An 18,414-nucleotide genomic window follows, 5' to 3' on the forward strand; every position below is an offset into this window, starting at 1 on the left:
AGTTCTGATGAAGCGTGAGTGTCTGCTTGTTCAACACAACATCAACAGTGTCCTGGCGTCATTCTCGACAGCAATGGCAAGTCGGCTTCTTTACCCAGAACCAATGGATGTTGCAAGTCCCTTCCTTTCTGACCCTACCTCCCAACAGATGTGAAGCCTGGAATTTCTGTCGCCATCCCACTTTGTCCTCAATCGGTGCCAGAGAGACGGAAGTGGATGTGAATGTCGACGTTGCGTTCATGAGCCTGAAAAGCACAACAAAGTATTCGTAAGCCACGGGAAGTAAAGACATGAGAAGGAGTTGGGAAGAGTTTAGTACTTCAATATCAGAAGTCTTGGAAATGAAGGGCTGAAGGAACAGATGTACATGTGTTTGTCTGATAACCTGGGCAGTTAGAAACCTGGTCTATCAATGAGCAGGTGGAGAACCACAGCATTGTTGGTGACAGGTTTCAGACATTGTGTTCAGTGTCGAAAGGCAAGGTGCAGTAATTGACAGGCAAGTCCTCAGGCGGAGCGCTGTAAATGGTGGAGTTGCACACGACTCAGTTAGGCTCCCTGCTCTTTTGTACTGCACGTGTCTCTCCATCTATATCATTAATATAGATCGTAAATAATTGAGGCGTTGAGGGGTCACCCACGTTCTGATGGACGGACATCGAGCAGAAATGTTAAATCTTTCTCCATGCACACAAGCTGCCTGACAGACGGATTATTCCCCACTGGAACATCCGACCCTTTTAAAATCAATTCCACAATACTGCAGGTCTCCAGTTTCGTAGACAGATCTCCGTGCTAACTAGATGATCCAGGTCCTCATGCCACAATGGCATTAAACAAGAGGATCGTCCCCTATTTTTGAAGAATGATAACCCATCCCATACCTCTGTTCAGTTTATAGTTTTCTCTTGCCTTTTCCATACGCAAATGTTTCGATATCAAGCAAATAAACAATTTGTATCGGCTACCAGCGTGCCTGTCAAGTTTATGTCAAATATCACAACCTAACAATCAATGTAACCAACAATTGTCTCCAATAGTTGGCTTCCCTCACATGCCAACTGACGGAACTTGGCGTCCGTTAGTGTTGAAATTCATACCATTCAATGGGCTCTTCCCCAAGTGGATGTGAGTTCCTCCTTCCCCCACGTCTAAGTCCAAACCATTTCATTTTGAATTCAAGTCATGTCACAGCACAATGATATGGATATGCGATCGTCCTTGGCCAGAGATTTGACAGACGATATGATATGATGTGGATGAAATCTTGACCCAGAGTCCTGGAAGGACTTCTGATCAGCGTTAATGCTCCAATCCTCGAGAATCAAATGGCGTTTAGTTGGTAATTAACATACTATGTAGCTTTTGACGGAAACATAAACGGTGATTGTGTTCAATCCGTTGAGAGCATCAGCTGAAGAGTCCAAGTGCCCTGCGGTCTCTTTAGAGGACCCGTGGGAATGTTAAGCGGCAGTGGGCTGGGGACTCATTCCTGGAATCTGCTTCCAACTTACCCTTCAAATCCCTTTTTCCAAAGTGACGCAATCCACTAAATCTCAGTGGAACAAACGAACGTACGAACACAAGAAATGGCAGCAAGATTTGGCAATTTTGCCCCTCATGGCTTTTTCACTTTCAGCGAGCCCATGGCTGATCTTTAAACGGTGCCAGTTTCGGCCAGCCCAAGCGCAGGCGAGGCGACCACATTGCCGAGTACCTTGCTCTATCCGCCGCTACCATGTAGATCTCCCGTTTGCAAGCTATTTCAACCCCTCCTCCATTTCCACACCGACCTGTCTGACCTCGGCCTTATCCACTCCTAGGTTGAGGTCAAACTCAAACTAGCGGAAAATCACCTCATATTCCTCCAGAGTGGTCCACAGCCCGACGGCATGAAGAGTGAATTTTCCAATGTCACCTGACCTCGTCCCCCTCTTGTCTCTTTCTCTCTCATTCTGATCGACCCAGGTCCTCCGAAACGCTCCCAATCCCCCAGGCCCCTACCACAGAGTTCATTTCCCCTTCCCCAACAACTCAATCTGCTCATCATCACATTCCACCTACTTAATCACCTCCCCCTGCTGTTCCTGTCTGTTCCTATCCAAACCCCATATTTGATTCCACTGTCCCTCTTCATTACCGATCAGATCCCATTATCTGCAGCACTTTGTTGCCCCCAACCGTCACCTCCGAATCTCTGTCGCTATTTCCACCCTTCCCTCCCCCACCTGATTCCATCTGTCAATCACCGTCCTCACCTGTGTCTGCACATCCCTTGCCACCGCTTTCAGTCCAGATCAAGCGTCTCGACCCAAAATGTAGACAGTTATTTTCCCTTCACCGACGCTGCCTAACCAGCTGAGTTCCTTCAGCAGTTTGCTTTTGCGCCGGTTTCCTGTTGTGAATCACTTTTGGATGGCTTTCTAAAGATCCAAACAGCTATCAACCGATCATTCCTGAATATTCTCAGAGTTTCAAACTCCACTGTCTCATGCGTCTTGACTCCAAAAGATTGATCATGTTCTGGGCAAAGAACCGTCCACTTTTCTGGAATAGGAATAGCCAACCTCTTATATTCAGTCCGCGAACCTTGGGTATTGGCAGATCAGTCAGCGGAAGTAGTATCCCTGCTTCCACCTTACGAAGCCCTATACACGTCCTACAGGTTTCAATGAGGACACTTTCTCCATCTGAATCCCAAAGAATATTGGGCCAACTTATTTACCTTGAGATTTATTAATAATAGCAGAAATGGCCAATCGGCTCCTCACCCTTGCTCCACCATTCATCAACGCCAGCAGTGATCTGTTTGTAAGCTTAACTCCGCATTATCAAGCCAGTAATTGTTTACCCCGCCCCGCCCCCTTTGCGCCGTTCCGACATATTGCAATAGTGGTCGAGTGACTTCATTCCCACATGAGAGTCAACGACGGGAATCTTCACGATAAATTTGACCGTAACATGTTGACGGCAGGAAAAGTTATCGAAGTCCCTCCCGTAAAAATAGAGGCAGCAGTCGGTCATCCGTCCGCTCGACCCTGCTCCCGTATTCAACATATGATGTCTGATCCTGTCCCTCCAAACTACATTCCCGCCCAATCCGTAGTTCCCAGCGGACGATGTGTAACTCGGAGGGCAGACTGCTGGAGTAGTCTGGGCAAGTGAGTCTAGGGCACTTTGCAGACGGGTCACACTCCAGCCTGGTGTGCCGGTGGAGGAATGAGGCAGTGTTCAGTATGATGGATGGGTTACGATGTTGATCAGTGCCTGTGTCACTCTCAGCTTCTTGGCCCCAGTATCATTCGGATCCGCTGCCACCTCTCACAGTTTGCTGCTCACTCACAACTGCATTACCTTCTGACTATCACCTGCACTCTCTGGGCAGAGTACATCTATCCACCGCGATGCGGAAATGTCGCAATGATTTGCCTGATCATGGAATTCCCCAAATGTCTCCGCAAAAGAGGCATTCACTCTCCAGAGAGAGACTTCCCATGAAACTACCTGCAGCTGATGTCGTCCCGGAGCTTTTCCGTAAACTATTCTCCGCTGTAATGAACGCCAGATACCTGAATCCTGGAATATCAACGAAAGGTAGTTCGACTCTGCTGGTTTTGAACCTGGAGTTTAGGTACTGGTCAGAATGTAATGCAATGATGAGCAGCAAACTGTGAGATGTGGCTGTGGTCAAAGGCAGCAGTCTGTAATGATCTAAGATCAGGAAGCTGAAAGACTCCATGACTCCGACCTCCATGGCAGCCTACCTACCACATTAGACACCCGCTCCCCGCTCCCCGCACCACTAGCTGCAGATTGTAGCAAGAACAGAACGCACTGGACTCGCTCGCCAAGGTTACTGCAGCAGCGCGTCCCAAACCCGCGACCTCCACCACCAAGGACAAAGGCAGCGGGCGCACGGGAACACCACTACGTGCAGGTTCCTCTCCAAGTGACACCCCATCTGCGGGGAATTGTGAAATGCGCGCGAACGTGGTGGTGGGGAATCATCCTTCTCCTTGTGGAATCGGGGACCAGCCTCGAGTGGCCAGATGGCCGAATGCTGCGGAATAGGTGACAGTTTACGGATGTGGTCTGGAAGGAAGCATTCAGGTTACAATCATATCGGCCACGATCTGCTTAAATGGTGGATCAGCCTCGATGGGCCGATTGGCCGACCCCAGCACCCATTTCGAATGTTCGTACGTTAAGATAAATAGTTCGCCCAATATTCTTTGCGCTGGCAGGGGAAGTGATGCACAGCAACGTTTAAGGGAGATTCAGACTGATAACAGGCAGAGAATGGAGAGATACGAAGCGATGCGGACCATGGGCTGGCAGACGTGTCATTTTCAGATGGCATCATGATCGGTACAGACAGCGTGGGCCGAAGGGCCGCTTCCTTACCGTATTTCTCCATTTTTTACTGAGATGATGTGTGTGGAAGAAATAGCACTTGGACAACACGCTCGAAACGAAACATGAAAAATCATTTAATTGTAGAAGCATTAACACATGGGAGCCGTACGTTTAAGAAATACGCAAAGTGAACGGAGATATGGGATGTATCGGCACTGTGCAAAAGTAAGTGACATCATGTTTTTGTCAAATAGGACAGTGGCAAAAGAAATTCAATCAGACTCTCTGCAAGCAGAACCATAGACCAAGCCAAATAGCGCGACGGTCAAGAACCTAAACTGGCTGCAAGAACTTGACTGAATGGGTTTAAAAGAGTTTGAAATAAAACGCACAATGTGGGAAGTAGTCAATAGGTCAGGCAGTATCTAAGGAGGCAGACGAGATAAGGATTCAGCTGGAGATACTTCCATCAAAACCCCAGTGACACGTCCATATCAATGACTGAATTGAGGAGACGCTGGCACCAGAACAAAGGAAGGCGCCTTGTGCAATCCCAGCGCCAACATCCCTCTTGTTTATTCAATCACCTGCCGATTATTGCATTTTGCTTTGTTACACTGAGCCCACTTTTAATTCAACGTCATTATTTCTGTCTGCTCTGAAACCTGTAACCATGGTAGTAATGTTCTATTCTTGCCAGTCGTTCATCGTTGTTTTACTCGAGGCCAGGGTTAGATAATTCCATATGTGTATTTGTTTTTTCAATATATCCTCTTTATTTCCTAGACTCCGTGAATTGAAGAATTAAGACTACCAAACGACGTTCCTTTGCTCTTTATTTTACCAAACCCTCATACTAACTCTTCACTCCCGGACCATTGCAAAGTCGCTCTTCTGCCTTCCCGGCCCGTTGACCTACCACTCCGACCACCGCCACAGGCTGAAGGCGGGACAATAACACCCGGGAGAGTGACCACTCTCACATTTCAAAACGGATGGCGGGGACGGGGTGTGGGCAGAAGGGAGGTTCGTGGCAGCTGCTGCTTGTCATTCCCATCGGGAATGATCGCAATCCCTTGGTCAGCTGGATGTCCCCCAGAAAAATCTGTTGACGGGTTGTTCAACCCTAAAGCGACTATCTCTTGCCAAAAGGAAAGTTCGGGACTGTAAGCCGTATATTATTGGACCATGAAACTAGGAAGTCGGTGTCACCTGACCGCATGAGCAGCTGCAGTCCGGTCCCGGCCAGTGGAAAACCGAAGCCAAGCTGACGGTTTGAGAGCGACACACTGCAATGGTTTAGGGACTGTGCGCAGGAACTGGTCAGACACGGACGAGTCCGTAATCCAGGGTCAAGATGTAACACAGATCACATCGCATGGCAAAATTGAGAGGGGAAATGTGGGTGGCAGCTGGAAGAGTGTCTATCGGCTTGTTCCATGGGTTGGAGGAGAGTGGGCTCAGATAAGCGAACCAAGGCAAGCTGACAGCAGTAACTCCTAATGCTCAGGGATGTCTCCGTCGTGAGGATGTGACACGTGAGAGGCGTCTGAGGGCTACATGCAGAACGGTAGTAAAGGAAAAGTGAGAGACGTATTGCACGGTGGTATCTTCCTCGATCGGTTGTCCTTCTGCCGTCGCCATTCACCAGCCAACAATCCTCTCGTCATCAATGTCGTCATCTGTGGAAACAGCATACAGTTCAAGTTCGTGTTTAACCCTCTGAACTTTACCTCCTTGTGGCGGGCAACGGCTTTATACAGCCACTTTATCTGTTTTAAAATGTCACTGGTTTACGAAATCTGACCCCGTAAAAAAATTATTGACTCCCTCCATGTTCCCGCCTGCCTGCAGTCCGACACTGCTACAGATCTTACATCAGTTAATCACACCAAACATGTAAGCGGGCACAATCCAGGCCCTGATTCTTGTTACACAATGGCGAGATATGGGAAAAGAATCCATATTACTTTTTCTAATAAAATTTTGGATCACTTGTTAAATGTTTTGCTCACATACCTCTTCAGATCACTGTAAACGGATCGATCTTCCAGCTTCAATCCCTGTTAAACGTGAAGAAATCTCCATGATCCACAGCAAATTGTAAAAAAAAAGCAGTCATTGACAAATAAGAATATTAAAGATCATAGTAAATGTCTGGTGTGCATTTATCACTTGGACACTGAAAGGAATCGAGGGACATGGGACCAGGGAGGACAGCGGATCTGAGACACACAGTTATGATATTAAATGGTGGAGGAGGCACGAGGGGTCGAATTGCTGACTCTTGGTTTTATTTCTTCGTGGGTGAAACGGAAGCATTTCCTTCAAGAAGGAATGAACAAAAAAGTTCTCTTACCATATAAGCGGAATTTCCATCTGGTGCATTCGTACATATATTCTAGATAGAGAAAAATAAATTATTTTTTGGTAATGACACAAATAATTCTATGATCCATCCCACACATGAACTCCAAGAGGATCAATGTTCATTTTTTTTTTACTTCTTGGAGCAATATTGCACTGTTCGCTCGTTCTGAACTCGGCCTGATATTAACACAGAGTGAAAGCGAAATATTCTCCCTGAGATGAAGATAATTTCTAAAGGCAATGACATCATTAGTGAGGCTCCAGTATAACAGATGAACACAAGAAATAAGGGCAGGAGTAGGCCATCTGCCCCATCGATCCTGCTCCACCATTCAATAACTTTATGACTGATCCGGCCCTGGACTCAGCTCCGCCTACCTACCTTTCCCCGATAACCCTTATTTCCCCTAGCATGCAAAAATCTATCTCACTGCATCTCAAATACGTTTGATGAGATAACCTCTACTGCTTCCCTCGGCAGATAATTCCACAGATTCACTACTCTCTGGGAAAAGCAGTTTATCCTCATCTCCATCCTAAATCTATTCCCCGACTATTGAGTCTATGTTCCCTGGTTCAACTCTCAACTACCAGTGGAAACAGCTTTCCTGCCTCCATCTTATCTGTCACTTCCATAATTTTACATTGTTTCTATAAGATCCCCTCTGATTCTTCTGACTTCCAGCGAGTATCGTTCCAGGTGACTCAATCTCTCCTCATAGACTAACTCCCTCGTCTCTGGAATCAACCTGGTGAACCTCCTCTGTACTGGCTCCAAAGCCAGTATATCTTTCCTCAAGTAAGGAGACCAGAACTGCACGCAGTACTCCAGGTAAGGCCTCCGCAGTACCTTGTACAGTTGCAGCATGACCTCCCTGCTCTTAAATTCAATTCTTCTAGCAATGAAGACCAGCATTCAATTTCCCTTCTTGATAAGATTCAAATTTGAGAAGTTGAAGCTGATATCAGGTGTATCAATATTTCAGTGGAATAAAGGAAATTACAGTGGCATGAGAGAGGAACTGGCCCAAATTGTTTGGAAATGTAAGCTAGTTGGACGGACGACATAGCAGAAATGGATGAAATTTCTACAAGAAATAAGGAAAGTGCGGGACAGATATGCTCCAAGAAAAAAGGTTATGAATGGGAAAATGGCCAAATGTGGATAACGAGAGAGGTTAAGGCTAAAATAAAAGCAAGGGGGGGGGGCACACAAGGAAGCAAAAATTAGTGGGATAACAGAAGACTGGGAAACTTTTAAAAGCTTACAGAAAGAAACTAAGAAGGTCATTAGGAAAGAAAAGATGGATTATGAAAGGAAGTTGGCAGATAATATACAAAAGAATCCTGTTTTTTTTAAATATCTGAAGAGGAAAAGCGATAACGGGTAGATATAGGACCAATTAAAAACAGTGCGGGAGAGATGATAGTGGATAACAAAGAGATGGCAGAGGAAATAAATGAGTATTTTTGTATCGGAATTCCCTGTGGAGGACATCAGCAATATACCTGATAGTCATGGGTCTCAGGGGATAGAACTGAGTTCAGTCAAGATTACTGGAGAGAAGGTGCCCGGGAAGCTAAATGGACTAAGGACAAATGGACCGGATGAAGTGCACCCTCGGGTTCTGAAGGAGGTGGTTTCAGAGATTGTGGAGGCATTGGTGATACTTTTCCAGGTATCAATTGTCTCTGGCATGGTTCCGGAGGACTTGAAGGTCTCAAATGTAGTTCCGCTGTATTAGAAAGGTGGGAGGCAGCATAAAGAAAATTACAGACCTATTAGTCTGACATTGGTGGTAGGAAAGTTATTGCAATCGATCCTCAAGGATGAAGTTACGGAATACCTAGCGGTGTAAGACAAGATAGTTCCAAGCGAGCATGGTTTCATGAAGGGAAGATCCTGCCTGATCAACCTATTGGAGGTTTTTGAGGAAATCTCAGATAGGGTGGATAAGGGAGAGGCTGTGGATGTTGCCTATTTAGACTTTCAAAAGACCTTCGACAAGGTGCCGCACAAGAGGCTGATTAATAAGATGAGAGCTCATGGAATTACAGGTAGGATAACAGAATGGGTGGAGCATTGGCTGGTAGGCAGGGAGCAAAGGGTGGGAATAAAGGGATGCTGCTCTGATTGGCTGCCGCTTACCAGTAGTGTGCCACAAGGGTCGGAGTTGGGGCCGCTTCTTTTTACATTGTACATCGATGATTTAGATTATAGAGTAAACGGTTTTGTGGCTAAGTTTGCAGATGACACCGTGGAGGAGTAGGGAGTATTGAAGAAACAGGATGATTGCGGAGAGACTTAGATAATTTAAGAGCATGGGCAATGAAGTGGCAGATGAGATTCAATGTTGAGAAATGTGCGGTTGTACACTTTGGTAGAAGAAACAAACAGATTATTATCTAGATGGGCAGAAATTTCAAAGTACAGAAGTGCAAACGGACTTTGCGGTCCTCGTCCAGGATACCCTAAGATTTAACCACCAGTTATGGAACGGCGGTTAAAAATTGATGCTATGTTGGCATTCATTTCGAGAGGTATAACGCATAAAAGTGTTGATGAGGGTCTATAGGGCACTGTTGAGGCCTCATTTGGAATACTGTGTGCAGTTTTGCGCCCCTTATCTTAGGAAGGATGTACTGATGTTGGAGAGGGTTCAGAGAAGATTTACGAGGATGATTCCCGGAATAGGCTTACATACGATGAGCTTTTGTCGGTTCTTGGATATATTTACTGGAGTAGAGGAGAATGAGAGGGGACCTCATAGAAACATTTCCAATGTTGGAAGGACTGGACAGAGTGGATGCGGCTAAGCCGTTTACCTTGGTGGGTGAGTCCAGGACGAGAGGGCACAGCCTTAGAATTAGAGGGTGCCCGTTTAGAACAGAAATGAGAAGAAATGTCTTTAGCCGGAGTGTCGTAGATTTATGGAATTCTTTGCCACGTACAGCTGTGGAGTCCCGATCATTGGGGGTGTTTAAGGAGGAGATTGATAGGTATCTAATTAGTCAAGGTATCAAGGGATATTGGGAAAAGTCTGGAAATTGGGGCTTGATAGTTATAATTTAGTTTAGCTCATGGAGAGATTCGATGGGCCGAATGGCCTACATCTGCTCCTTAGTCTTGTGATCTTGCGATCTTGTGATAAGCTGTTGCACCTGCAAATCAACCCTTTGCGATTCATGCACAAACACTCTCAGGTCCCTCTGAACAACAGCATGCTGCAATCTTTCAAAATCTAAATAATAACCAGATCTATTTTTCCTTCCAATGTGGATGACCTCACATTTGCCAACATTGTACTCCATCTGCCAAACCCTTTCCCGATCACTTAACCTGTGTAAATCGCTCTGCAGACTCTCCTCATCCTCGGAACAATTTGTTTTCCCACTCAATTTAATGTCATCAACAAACTTAGATACCATACTCTCTGTCCTCTATTCCAAATCGTTAATGTATATCGTGAATAGTTGCGGGTTCAGCACCGACCTCTGCTGCACTCTGCTCACCTCTGATTACCAAAGAAATGCCCATTTCTCCCAATACTGCCTTCTATTGGTTAACTAATCCTCTGTCGATGCTAATACATATCGCCAATACCATGCATTTATTTATTATGGATAAGTCTTTAATGTGACACCTGTTTGAACGCCTTCTTGAAATTCAAGGAGACAACATCCATCTGTCCCCTATATCCACTGCGCGCATTATATCCTCAAAGTACTCCAGCAAGTTTGTCAAACAGGACCTGCCCTTCCTGAATCCATACTGATGCAAACACTTCTATTCATATGTCTCGTTATTTCTTTCTTAAAGATACCTTAAAGCATGTTCCTGACTACAGACATGAAACCAACTGCCCTATAGTCACCCGCATTTTGCCCACATCCTTTTTAAACCAGTGGGGTGACATTTGCTGTCTTCCAATGCGCCGAGACCTGCCATATGTCCAGAAAATTTTGGTAAATTCTCACAAGCTCGTCTACTATTACTTCCGCCATTTCGTTGAGTTCCCCGGGACACATCCCAACAAGACCAAGGTACTTGTCTACCTTTCGGCCCACGAGTTTACTTATCACTAACTCTTTAGTGACAGCGATTGTATCGAGTTCCTCACCTCCCATCGCATCCATAACATCTTTCCCAACACTGCCTTTTACTGGTTAACCAATCTTCCATCGATGCTAATGCATTATCGCCAATTCCATGCATTAATTTATTACGGAAAAGTCTTTAATGCAAAACCTGATTGAACGCCTTCTGGAAATTCAAGTGTACAACATCCATTTGTCCCCTATATCCACTGCATGATAGACATCTCCTTCACCGTGAAGACCGACACGAAATTGTTGTTCTAGGTCCAGGCCATTTCCACATTACTCAATATTAATTCCCCCTTCTCATCTTCCAAGGGACCTGCGTTCACTTTAGCCAACCTTTGCCGCTTTATATAATTACAAGACGGTTTACAAGCTGTTCTTGTATTTTGTGCTAGTTTACTTTCATAATCTTTCTTCCTTTTCCTTATTGCTTGCTTGGCGGTTCTTTGCTGCGTTTTAAACTATTCCCAATCTTCCAGTTTCCCACTGCACTTGGCGACTTTGTGTGCATGAGCTTTTAGCTTAATGCTTTCTTTTATTTCCTCAGTTATCCAAGGCTGGCTCTCCCACTCTCACTGTCCTTGCCATTGACCAGAATATCCTTTGTTGAGCACCGTGAAAAATCTTGTTCAAAGTCTTCCACTGTTCCTCAACTGTCCCACCATATAATATGTATTTCCAGTCTACGCTAGCCAACTCCTCCCTCATCCAGTTGTAGTATCCCATGCTTAGGCATAATACACTGGTTTCAGAAGGAAGTGTTAAGCCCTCCATCTGCATGAGAAATTCAGTCATACTGTGATCACGTTTTCCAAGTGGATCACGAACTACTAGGTCGTTAATTTTACCTGTCTCATTGCACGGGACTAGATCTACGATAACATTTTCCTTTGTAGGTTCAAGAAAGCTATCGCGGATATATTTCATGAAGTCCTCCTCAAAACTACCTCCACCTTCTTGATTCGCCCAATCTCTGTGGAAGTTAAGTCCCCAATGACACCTGCCGTTCCATTCTGACATGCATCAGATATTTCATGGTTTATTACCTGTGCCACTGTAGTGTTGTTGTTCCGTTGCCTATAGACAACTCCCACCAGTGAATTTTTCCCTTTACAAGACCTCCACCCAGATGTAGTGAACATTCTACTCCTTTGAACTCGTATCTTTCCTGACGATCGACCTGACCTGATCTCATGCTTAATTGAGAGCGCTAACCCACCTCCCTAACCTTTTTGCCTATCCTACCGTATTATCTGATTCCCTTTCATATTTAATCCCCAATCATCTCTACCCTGCAACCACGATTCTGTCATGACCACAGAATCATACCACTTTCTACTGGTTTGTGCCACAAGTTCACTGACCTAGTTTCGAATAATGCTGGCATTCAGATAAAGTGCCTTGACACTCATTGAACTTTCAGATTCTAACAACCTTGGTGCCCTTTGCATTTGACTTTTCTGTACTCCATTCTTACTTTTCTGTTTTCGAACCTTTTCTTTGGTCTCCGCATTGCTTCCCTTATGCGTGGATTCCCATTCCCCTACCATATCAGTTTAAACCTTCCTCAACATCACGAGTAAACCATCCCCCGAGGACATTGATCCCAGTCCTGCCCAGATGTAGATCGTCCGGTTTATACAGTACTCACCTTCCCAAAAACGGGTTCCAATGCTCCAGGATATTCGAATCCCTCCCTCCTGCACAACTGCTTAAGCTATACATTCATCCGAACTGTGCTGAAATTCCTACCCTTACCAGCTCCTGGCACAGATAGCAATCCTGAGGTCATTACCTTTGAGGTCCTATTTTTTAACTTATTTCCTTGCTCCCTAAATTCGGATTGTAGGAGTTCATCCGATTTATCCCTATGTTGTTGGGACCTACGTGCACCACGACAGTCAGATGGTGGTTGTTCCTTGACGAGCAACTCGTCGTCGTAACCATTCCTCATGACGCACGAGTTTAGACCTGACCGTGGAAGTAAGAGATTCAATTTTAAGTGATATCTAAAACATGCATAATAATTGTGGCCTGAAGTGATGGCAATCATGTGCTGCTGCTTGTCATAAACACTCAGCAGGCTCACAACTGATCTCATACAGAAATCTGTCATCCTTACCCAGCGTTCCCTACCTGTGTGACTCCGGATCTACAAATATTGTTGACATTAAGCTGACTCTTCCGATCAAGGTCAAGGTTAATCAGGAGCCGACAACAATTGAGGGCGTTGTCATCAACGCCCCTAGCCCGTGAATGGAGAAGTCCAACACAGGACTCAGGCTATGCAATCTGATGTCTCGAATTCACAGCTGCCAAACGCAAATTTACTCTCTGGCTACAATACAACATCCCCTCTTCTTAAAGCAAAACCTGAGATCATGAATATAATACCAGGTACCAACCTGTTCATTCCTTGGTAAATTTTCATAGGTCTGCAATGAGTTCGCTGTGTTTGTGGCCAAGGTGCCTATGGAAATAAAACTCATCTTGTCACAACAGCGAAATGCATCAGGAGAAGTTATTCTGCACAGAGGTAATCTATCCGGCTCCATTTACTCTACCAGCTATCAAATTACTTTCATGACCTGCCCTGGCTATGAGCAGCTGAACATACGTCCAGTAACTGAGACCATATGATGATCAAAATAAAGGGAGATTCGCTTTGCATAAACTCGTATTCCCCTTCCCCACTCACATTCTAGGATTGAGTTGAAAGGGACAATTTATTTCACTGGTAAAACATGTAGCACAACAGCGGAATTAGTGACCGTTCATTAAGATGCAAATATCCAGCTTATGTACCGAGTGATACACAGTTCATCATATCTATTGCCAGACCTAGAGGTAATGTTAATCTTTCCATGGGTACAGTAACAGAGCAGAGGAAAAGGAGTTCACTCACTCTTTCCTCCTGAAGTAATGCTTGTATCATATTTCGCCTGTGGTGGACCTTTCATCCTGAATAAACATGAACAGGTCAAAGGTTGAATTCTGCAAGAAGTTATTTCCTTGGACTGACACACCGAGTGAGAACTGCTTCTGAAATCCAATTAACTGGCTTTCTGGTTATTACTTGCAGCTTTTCCAGCTATTCGATGCCCTATTTCATCACTGCTCAACCTCAACAGCACTTACCGTGATGGTGAAGGTGGAAAGATTAAGTAATCTGGTCTGGCCATATCGCCGTATAAGCTTATTACCCGTATAACGCGTCACATTTACATCGTTTTCCGACACGCCCTTTTATCCGAATGCCCAAATTTCGGATTGAAAAGGGCGTCGACATGAAAATTTAACTCTGCTTCTCTCTGCACAGATTATCGCTGATCTGTGGACTATTTTCAGTTTGTTTAATCCATTCAATGGCCCTTTGGGAAACGCAATTTAAAGCTGGTGCAGTCCGAGTCTCCTTGTCCAAATTGATAACGAGACCGGAGGTGCAAATTTACCCAGTGCTCCATTGTAACTGGAGTATGGATTAATTAACGCATCATGTGTGGACAGAGGTTGGTTGTTATCGACACAGTAAAAGTGAGTTATTGAAACCCAGATAAGGGAAATCAGTGCTGGCGCTGGATGTCTACCAGTGCACAGCGCTATTTCCATTCCTTAGACTTGTGCATCTGTCCCCGCCATATATTTATCGAGCTCCATCTTAATGACCACATTGGACCCAACTTCAAACCATCTGCAAGAAGTGCGTCCAATGTTTCAACAATGCGCCGTGAGAAAACAAGCATTTCTTCGACATTTTAATGCCCGCCCCGTTTATTTCCTAATTGTGACGATGGATCCTCGACTCTTTCACCGGGGACATCAACCTCCCACTCTCCACATCATCCCACTCCCACATCAGTGTCTGTGCTTCGCTCAAGTCTCCACTCAGCCTATCCTTCTCCAAAGAAAACTGTCCCAGTCTCTCCAACCTATCCCTGATGCCAGGAACCACTCTCCTCCATCTGTTCTGGGCTCTCTCTGAAGCCCTCACCTGCTTCTTGTAAGGTGGTGACCAGAAATAAAAAATAACTATCTTTCCGTACGGACAAGTGCTTTTTCTCTGTTTTACATATCTTCCTTACTCTAATACTCCCTGCGTCTGTGGATAAGCCCAGAATTGTCTCTGCCTTATTATCTCAGTTAAGAGAAACAGCACCACATATTTCGCCTTGTTTGTCTCTAACCTAAAGGCAACAACATGGAATTCTCTAACATCCGGTAACCACTACCATCTGTCCACCATTTACCTTCTGACCCCGGTCCCACCACCCCATCTATTTCCCCTTTCCCTCCTTCTTGATCTGCCCTTAACCCACACGTTCCTCCTTCGGGTTCTCCTCCCCACCTCCTTCCATTTATTCCATGGTCCACTGCCCTCTCCTATCAGATTCCATCCAGTTCAGCCCTATGTCACCTACACCTATCTCCGCCCAGCTCCTCATATCCATTCTCATTCTACCCCACCCTCACTGCCTATCATCCTCTCTCTTGGATACACCTATCACCCTCCAGCTCTTTCTCCACTTCTTCCTCAACCTTTTTATAATGACTACCACCCTCTTTCTTTCCAGTCCTCGGGAAAGCTCTCGACCCGAAACGTCAACTCTCCATTTCCCTCCACAGATGCTGCCTGATCCGCTGAGTTCCCCCAGCTCTGTAACTTTGTCTGTAACTTTCTCCATTAACCTCTAACATTGGAAATTCCCGTTCATAATATCAATGTCCCTTTGGGGCCACGGGCTTCATTTTATTTTGTCTGATAAGCCTGTTATGTGGCTGGGACTGGTTTTTGAGTCTGTAATTTCGAGAGCAATTCTGCCAAAATGCTCTTGCAATAATTGAAGTTTGAAACAAGATTCGGAGGAAAAAGCATTTACCCACCAGTTTTCCTTGCGATCAACCAACCACTGATTCCGCCGATCAGACCCACACCAAGTAGACCAAGGATGATGCCCGCGATGGCTCCAAGGCCCAGGTTACAACTGGCATCTGTTAAAGGTGCTAACACACACACAAAAATAAATTTACATCAGGGAAACAAATTCCTTTCAGTAACAATGTGCATTTGTATAGCGAACACTTAATTTATCAGGGTGTATTTAGAATCGTATTTTGTGTGTGAGAATGAGAGTGCCGAGAGGCTGGAGATATTATGGGAGACCAACACGGTGTACTCTGCTCGGCGCCACTGGAGATTAGGAGGTAAAGAGTTGTGGTGAACATACTGAGCGCAGATAGATGTCTCTCCTCTGTAATCAGTAAAAACAGCAAAGGCTCAGTAAACAGATGACCTATTTTCTGAGAGAGCAGAACACGAGAGCTAACGAGCAAGTCTAAATTACTCAACAATTCCAGTCAGATTTCCGCCATTCCGTTTCTTTCCCCCGATCCTCTTCTGACACTTCAGTTACGCCTGTATCCTCCAATGTCCGCGTCCACCAGGCCACTCTGTTCGTTGGGGTCTTAAACATTCCACCTTCTTGCAGCCGTATGTCCACCACTTGCTTTGCTCAATATCTCCATTCAACCTCTCACAACCCTCCATTTTCTTTCTCTCCTCCCTCATCTTCAACAGTAAATTTGTGATCATTTCAATGACTTCCAGAAAAATCATCAGCCTGAAATATCAAGTTTCTCTCTCCGCAGATGCCACCTGTCCTGGTGATCACTTCGCGCCTTCCCGTTTGTTATCAAGGTTTATTTCCTCAATGGTAGTACCGCTATCTTACTGCTTTAGGCCTCATTAACTTGTTGAGTGAAATCCCCACCATTAATCGTCCTCGGTGTAAAATATGTCTCTGCTCATCGGCTTGTCCCCTTACATCTACTTTCATATAGTTTCTTGGTCCTGGGCAACATTCAGAAATAAACAGGCCTCTCCCTTCCAGTGTCTGGAACAGCCTTATGAGTCTTACCAAAATGTATCACCTTGCACATCTCGGGATTAAATTCCATCGGTCGCTGCACATCACATTTCACCAACTCATCAATACCCACCTTTCACCTGCCTAATCTCCCGCTTCTCAAAACCGCGATCATCCAACATTTCGGCTATAACAGAAAGGGTCAGAACGTTCATCCCTGTGGTACATCGCTGTCCACAGACATCCCATCACAAACATTACCCATAACATACTCCTACCTCCTGTCAACAAGACAATTGTGAAAGCATTGACAAAAATAAAGCACACGCAAATTTATTCCATGTCCCGATGGCCCTACTGGAGACAGTAATTTGTAAAGGCAAAAAAATTCAGGCAGTAAGCTTCAACGGACGTAAGTTATATAGGAAAGATAAAATAACTGGGAATTGAATTTGGAATCAAGTCATGAAGAACACTAGTGCAAGGTTCGAAAGTGTAGATTGTATTCGCTACATAGTAACAGTGAGACGCCTCACAGCATTACAACCAGCAGTGGGTAACGCGCCTTCAGACCAGAGTTAATGCCACTTGCACTGACAAACCCGGCGAAACCATCTCTTGCTGTGTCTGTCAAGAAGTGGCTCCTGATTCACACAAAACGTTCCAAATAAAGGCAAGGTTAGGATCCATGATGGTCGACCAAAGTTACTGATGCAACACAGTCGTCTTTTCGCATCGATACAAACCATCAAAGGAATTATGACACAGGGCATAGAAACAGTCCATTCACTAAACAATCCGTGCTTGACACTAAACTCGGCCAAACGGTCTGCGTCCAAATTTCTCGGTATAATTATAGACTCCCATCGTCCTCAATGCTTTTCAGCCTCTAACTAAATGCCACGACCGGTGGAACCATGCTCAAAAACCAGACTCAAGGACAACTTCCATCCCGCTCTTATAAGACTATTTAACGGTCCCCTAACATGATAAGAGGAACACTCGTCCTGGAAACCTATCGCATTATGTCCTTGCAACTTATTGTCTACCTGCACCGCACTTTCTATCTTACTGTTACACTTTCTTCTCCATTCCGTTATTGTTTTTCCTTGGACTACCTCGATGCATGGTGTAATGAATTCATCTGTATAAGAGGAATGCGAGGCACATTCAGCACTTTAACTGTTGTCCTGGGAGGCAAAACGACCAACTGCACTCATCGTTTATCGGCCTCCGTCGCTGACGTTATCGATGTTGAGATTTTCATTTAACAATACACAGGCAATAAGAGGATTGAGACTGTAATTTGATCAGCAAAACAAAACAAAAACAATTCTTAATTGCATTTTCTTAATCAACAAACATTCTTCAACATGCAGAATTGTGGGTAGTTATATTCAATCGATGTTTTGATCAGGTTCAGACGATTAGTTCAATCACCCAGTATGTACCAACACATGACGACAGGAAAGGGAGAAACGGATGGCCTACCGAGCACAATTATTTGCCTAGTTGAGGCATTACATCTTCCTGTCACACAGTTATTGGCCTGACAAGTGTAGTTCCCCGTGTCCCCCACAGAAATAGTGTCAAGGATGAGCCCAGTTTGTAGATAGGCACTGTTCAGATACCAATCTAGATCAGCAACTGAGATCGACTGTGCGAAACATGTTGACGTGATGGTGCTTCCGGTAATGTGAAGAGTGGAGTCAGGGGTAGT

At 45.0% G+C, this 18,414-nt stretch overlaps 1 protein-coding gene across 1 annotated transcript in view; it reads right to left on the bottom strand.

Moving 5' to 3' along the window:
• Window positions 1–18,414, bottom strand: part of LOC127587150 (neural cell adhesion molecule 2-like) — a 66,993-nt gene that overhangs the window by 38,585 nt on the left and 9,994 nt on the right. Inside the window, exons 3-5 of the mRNA XM_052045343.1 lie at window positions 15,712–15,831; window positions 13,232–13,300; window positions 12,718–12,801 (exon numbers count right to left, since the gene is read on the bottom strand). Coding sequence (XP_051901303.1) covers window positions 12,718–12,801; window positions 13,232–13,300; window positions 15,712–15,831 — 273 coding nt within the window. The remainder of the gene's footprint in view (window positions 1–12,717; window positions 12,802–13,231; window positions 13,301–15,711; window positions 15,832–18,414) is intronic.

Source organism: Pristis pectinata, chromosome 39, assembly GCF_009764475.1.
Source record: "Pristis pectinata isolate sPriPec2 chromosome 39, sPriPec2.1.pri, whole genome shotgun sequence".
NCBI lineage: Eukaryota > Metazoa > Chordata > Chondrichthyes > Rhinopristiformes > Pristidae > Pristis > Pristis pectinata.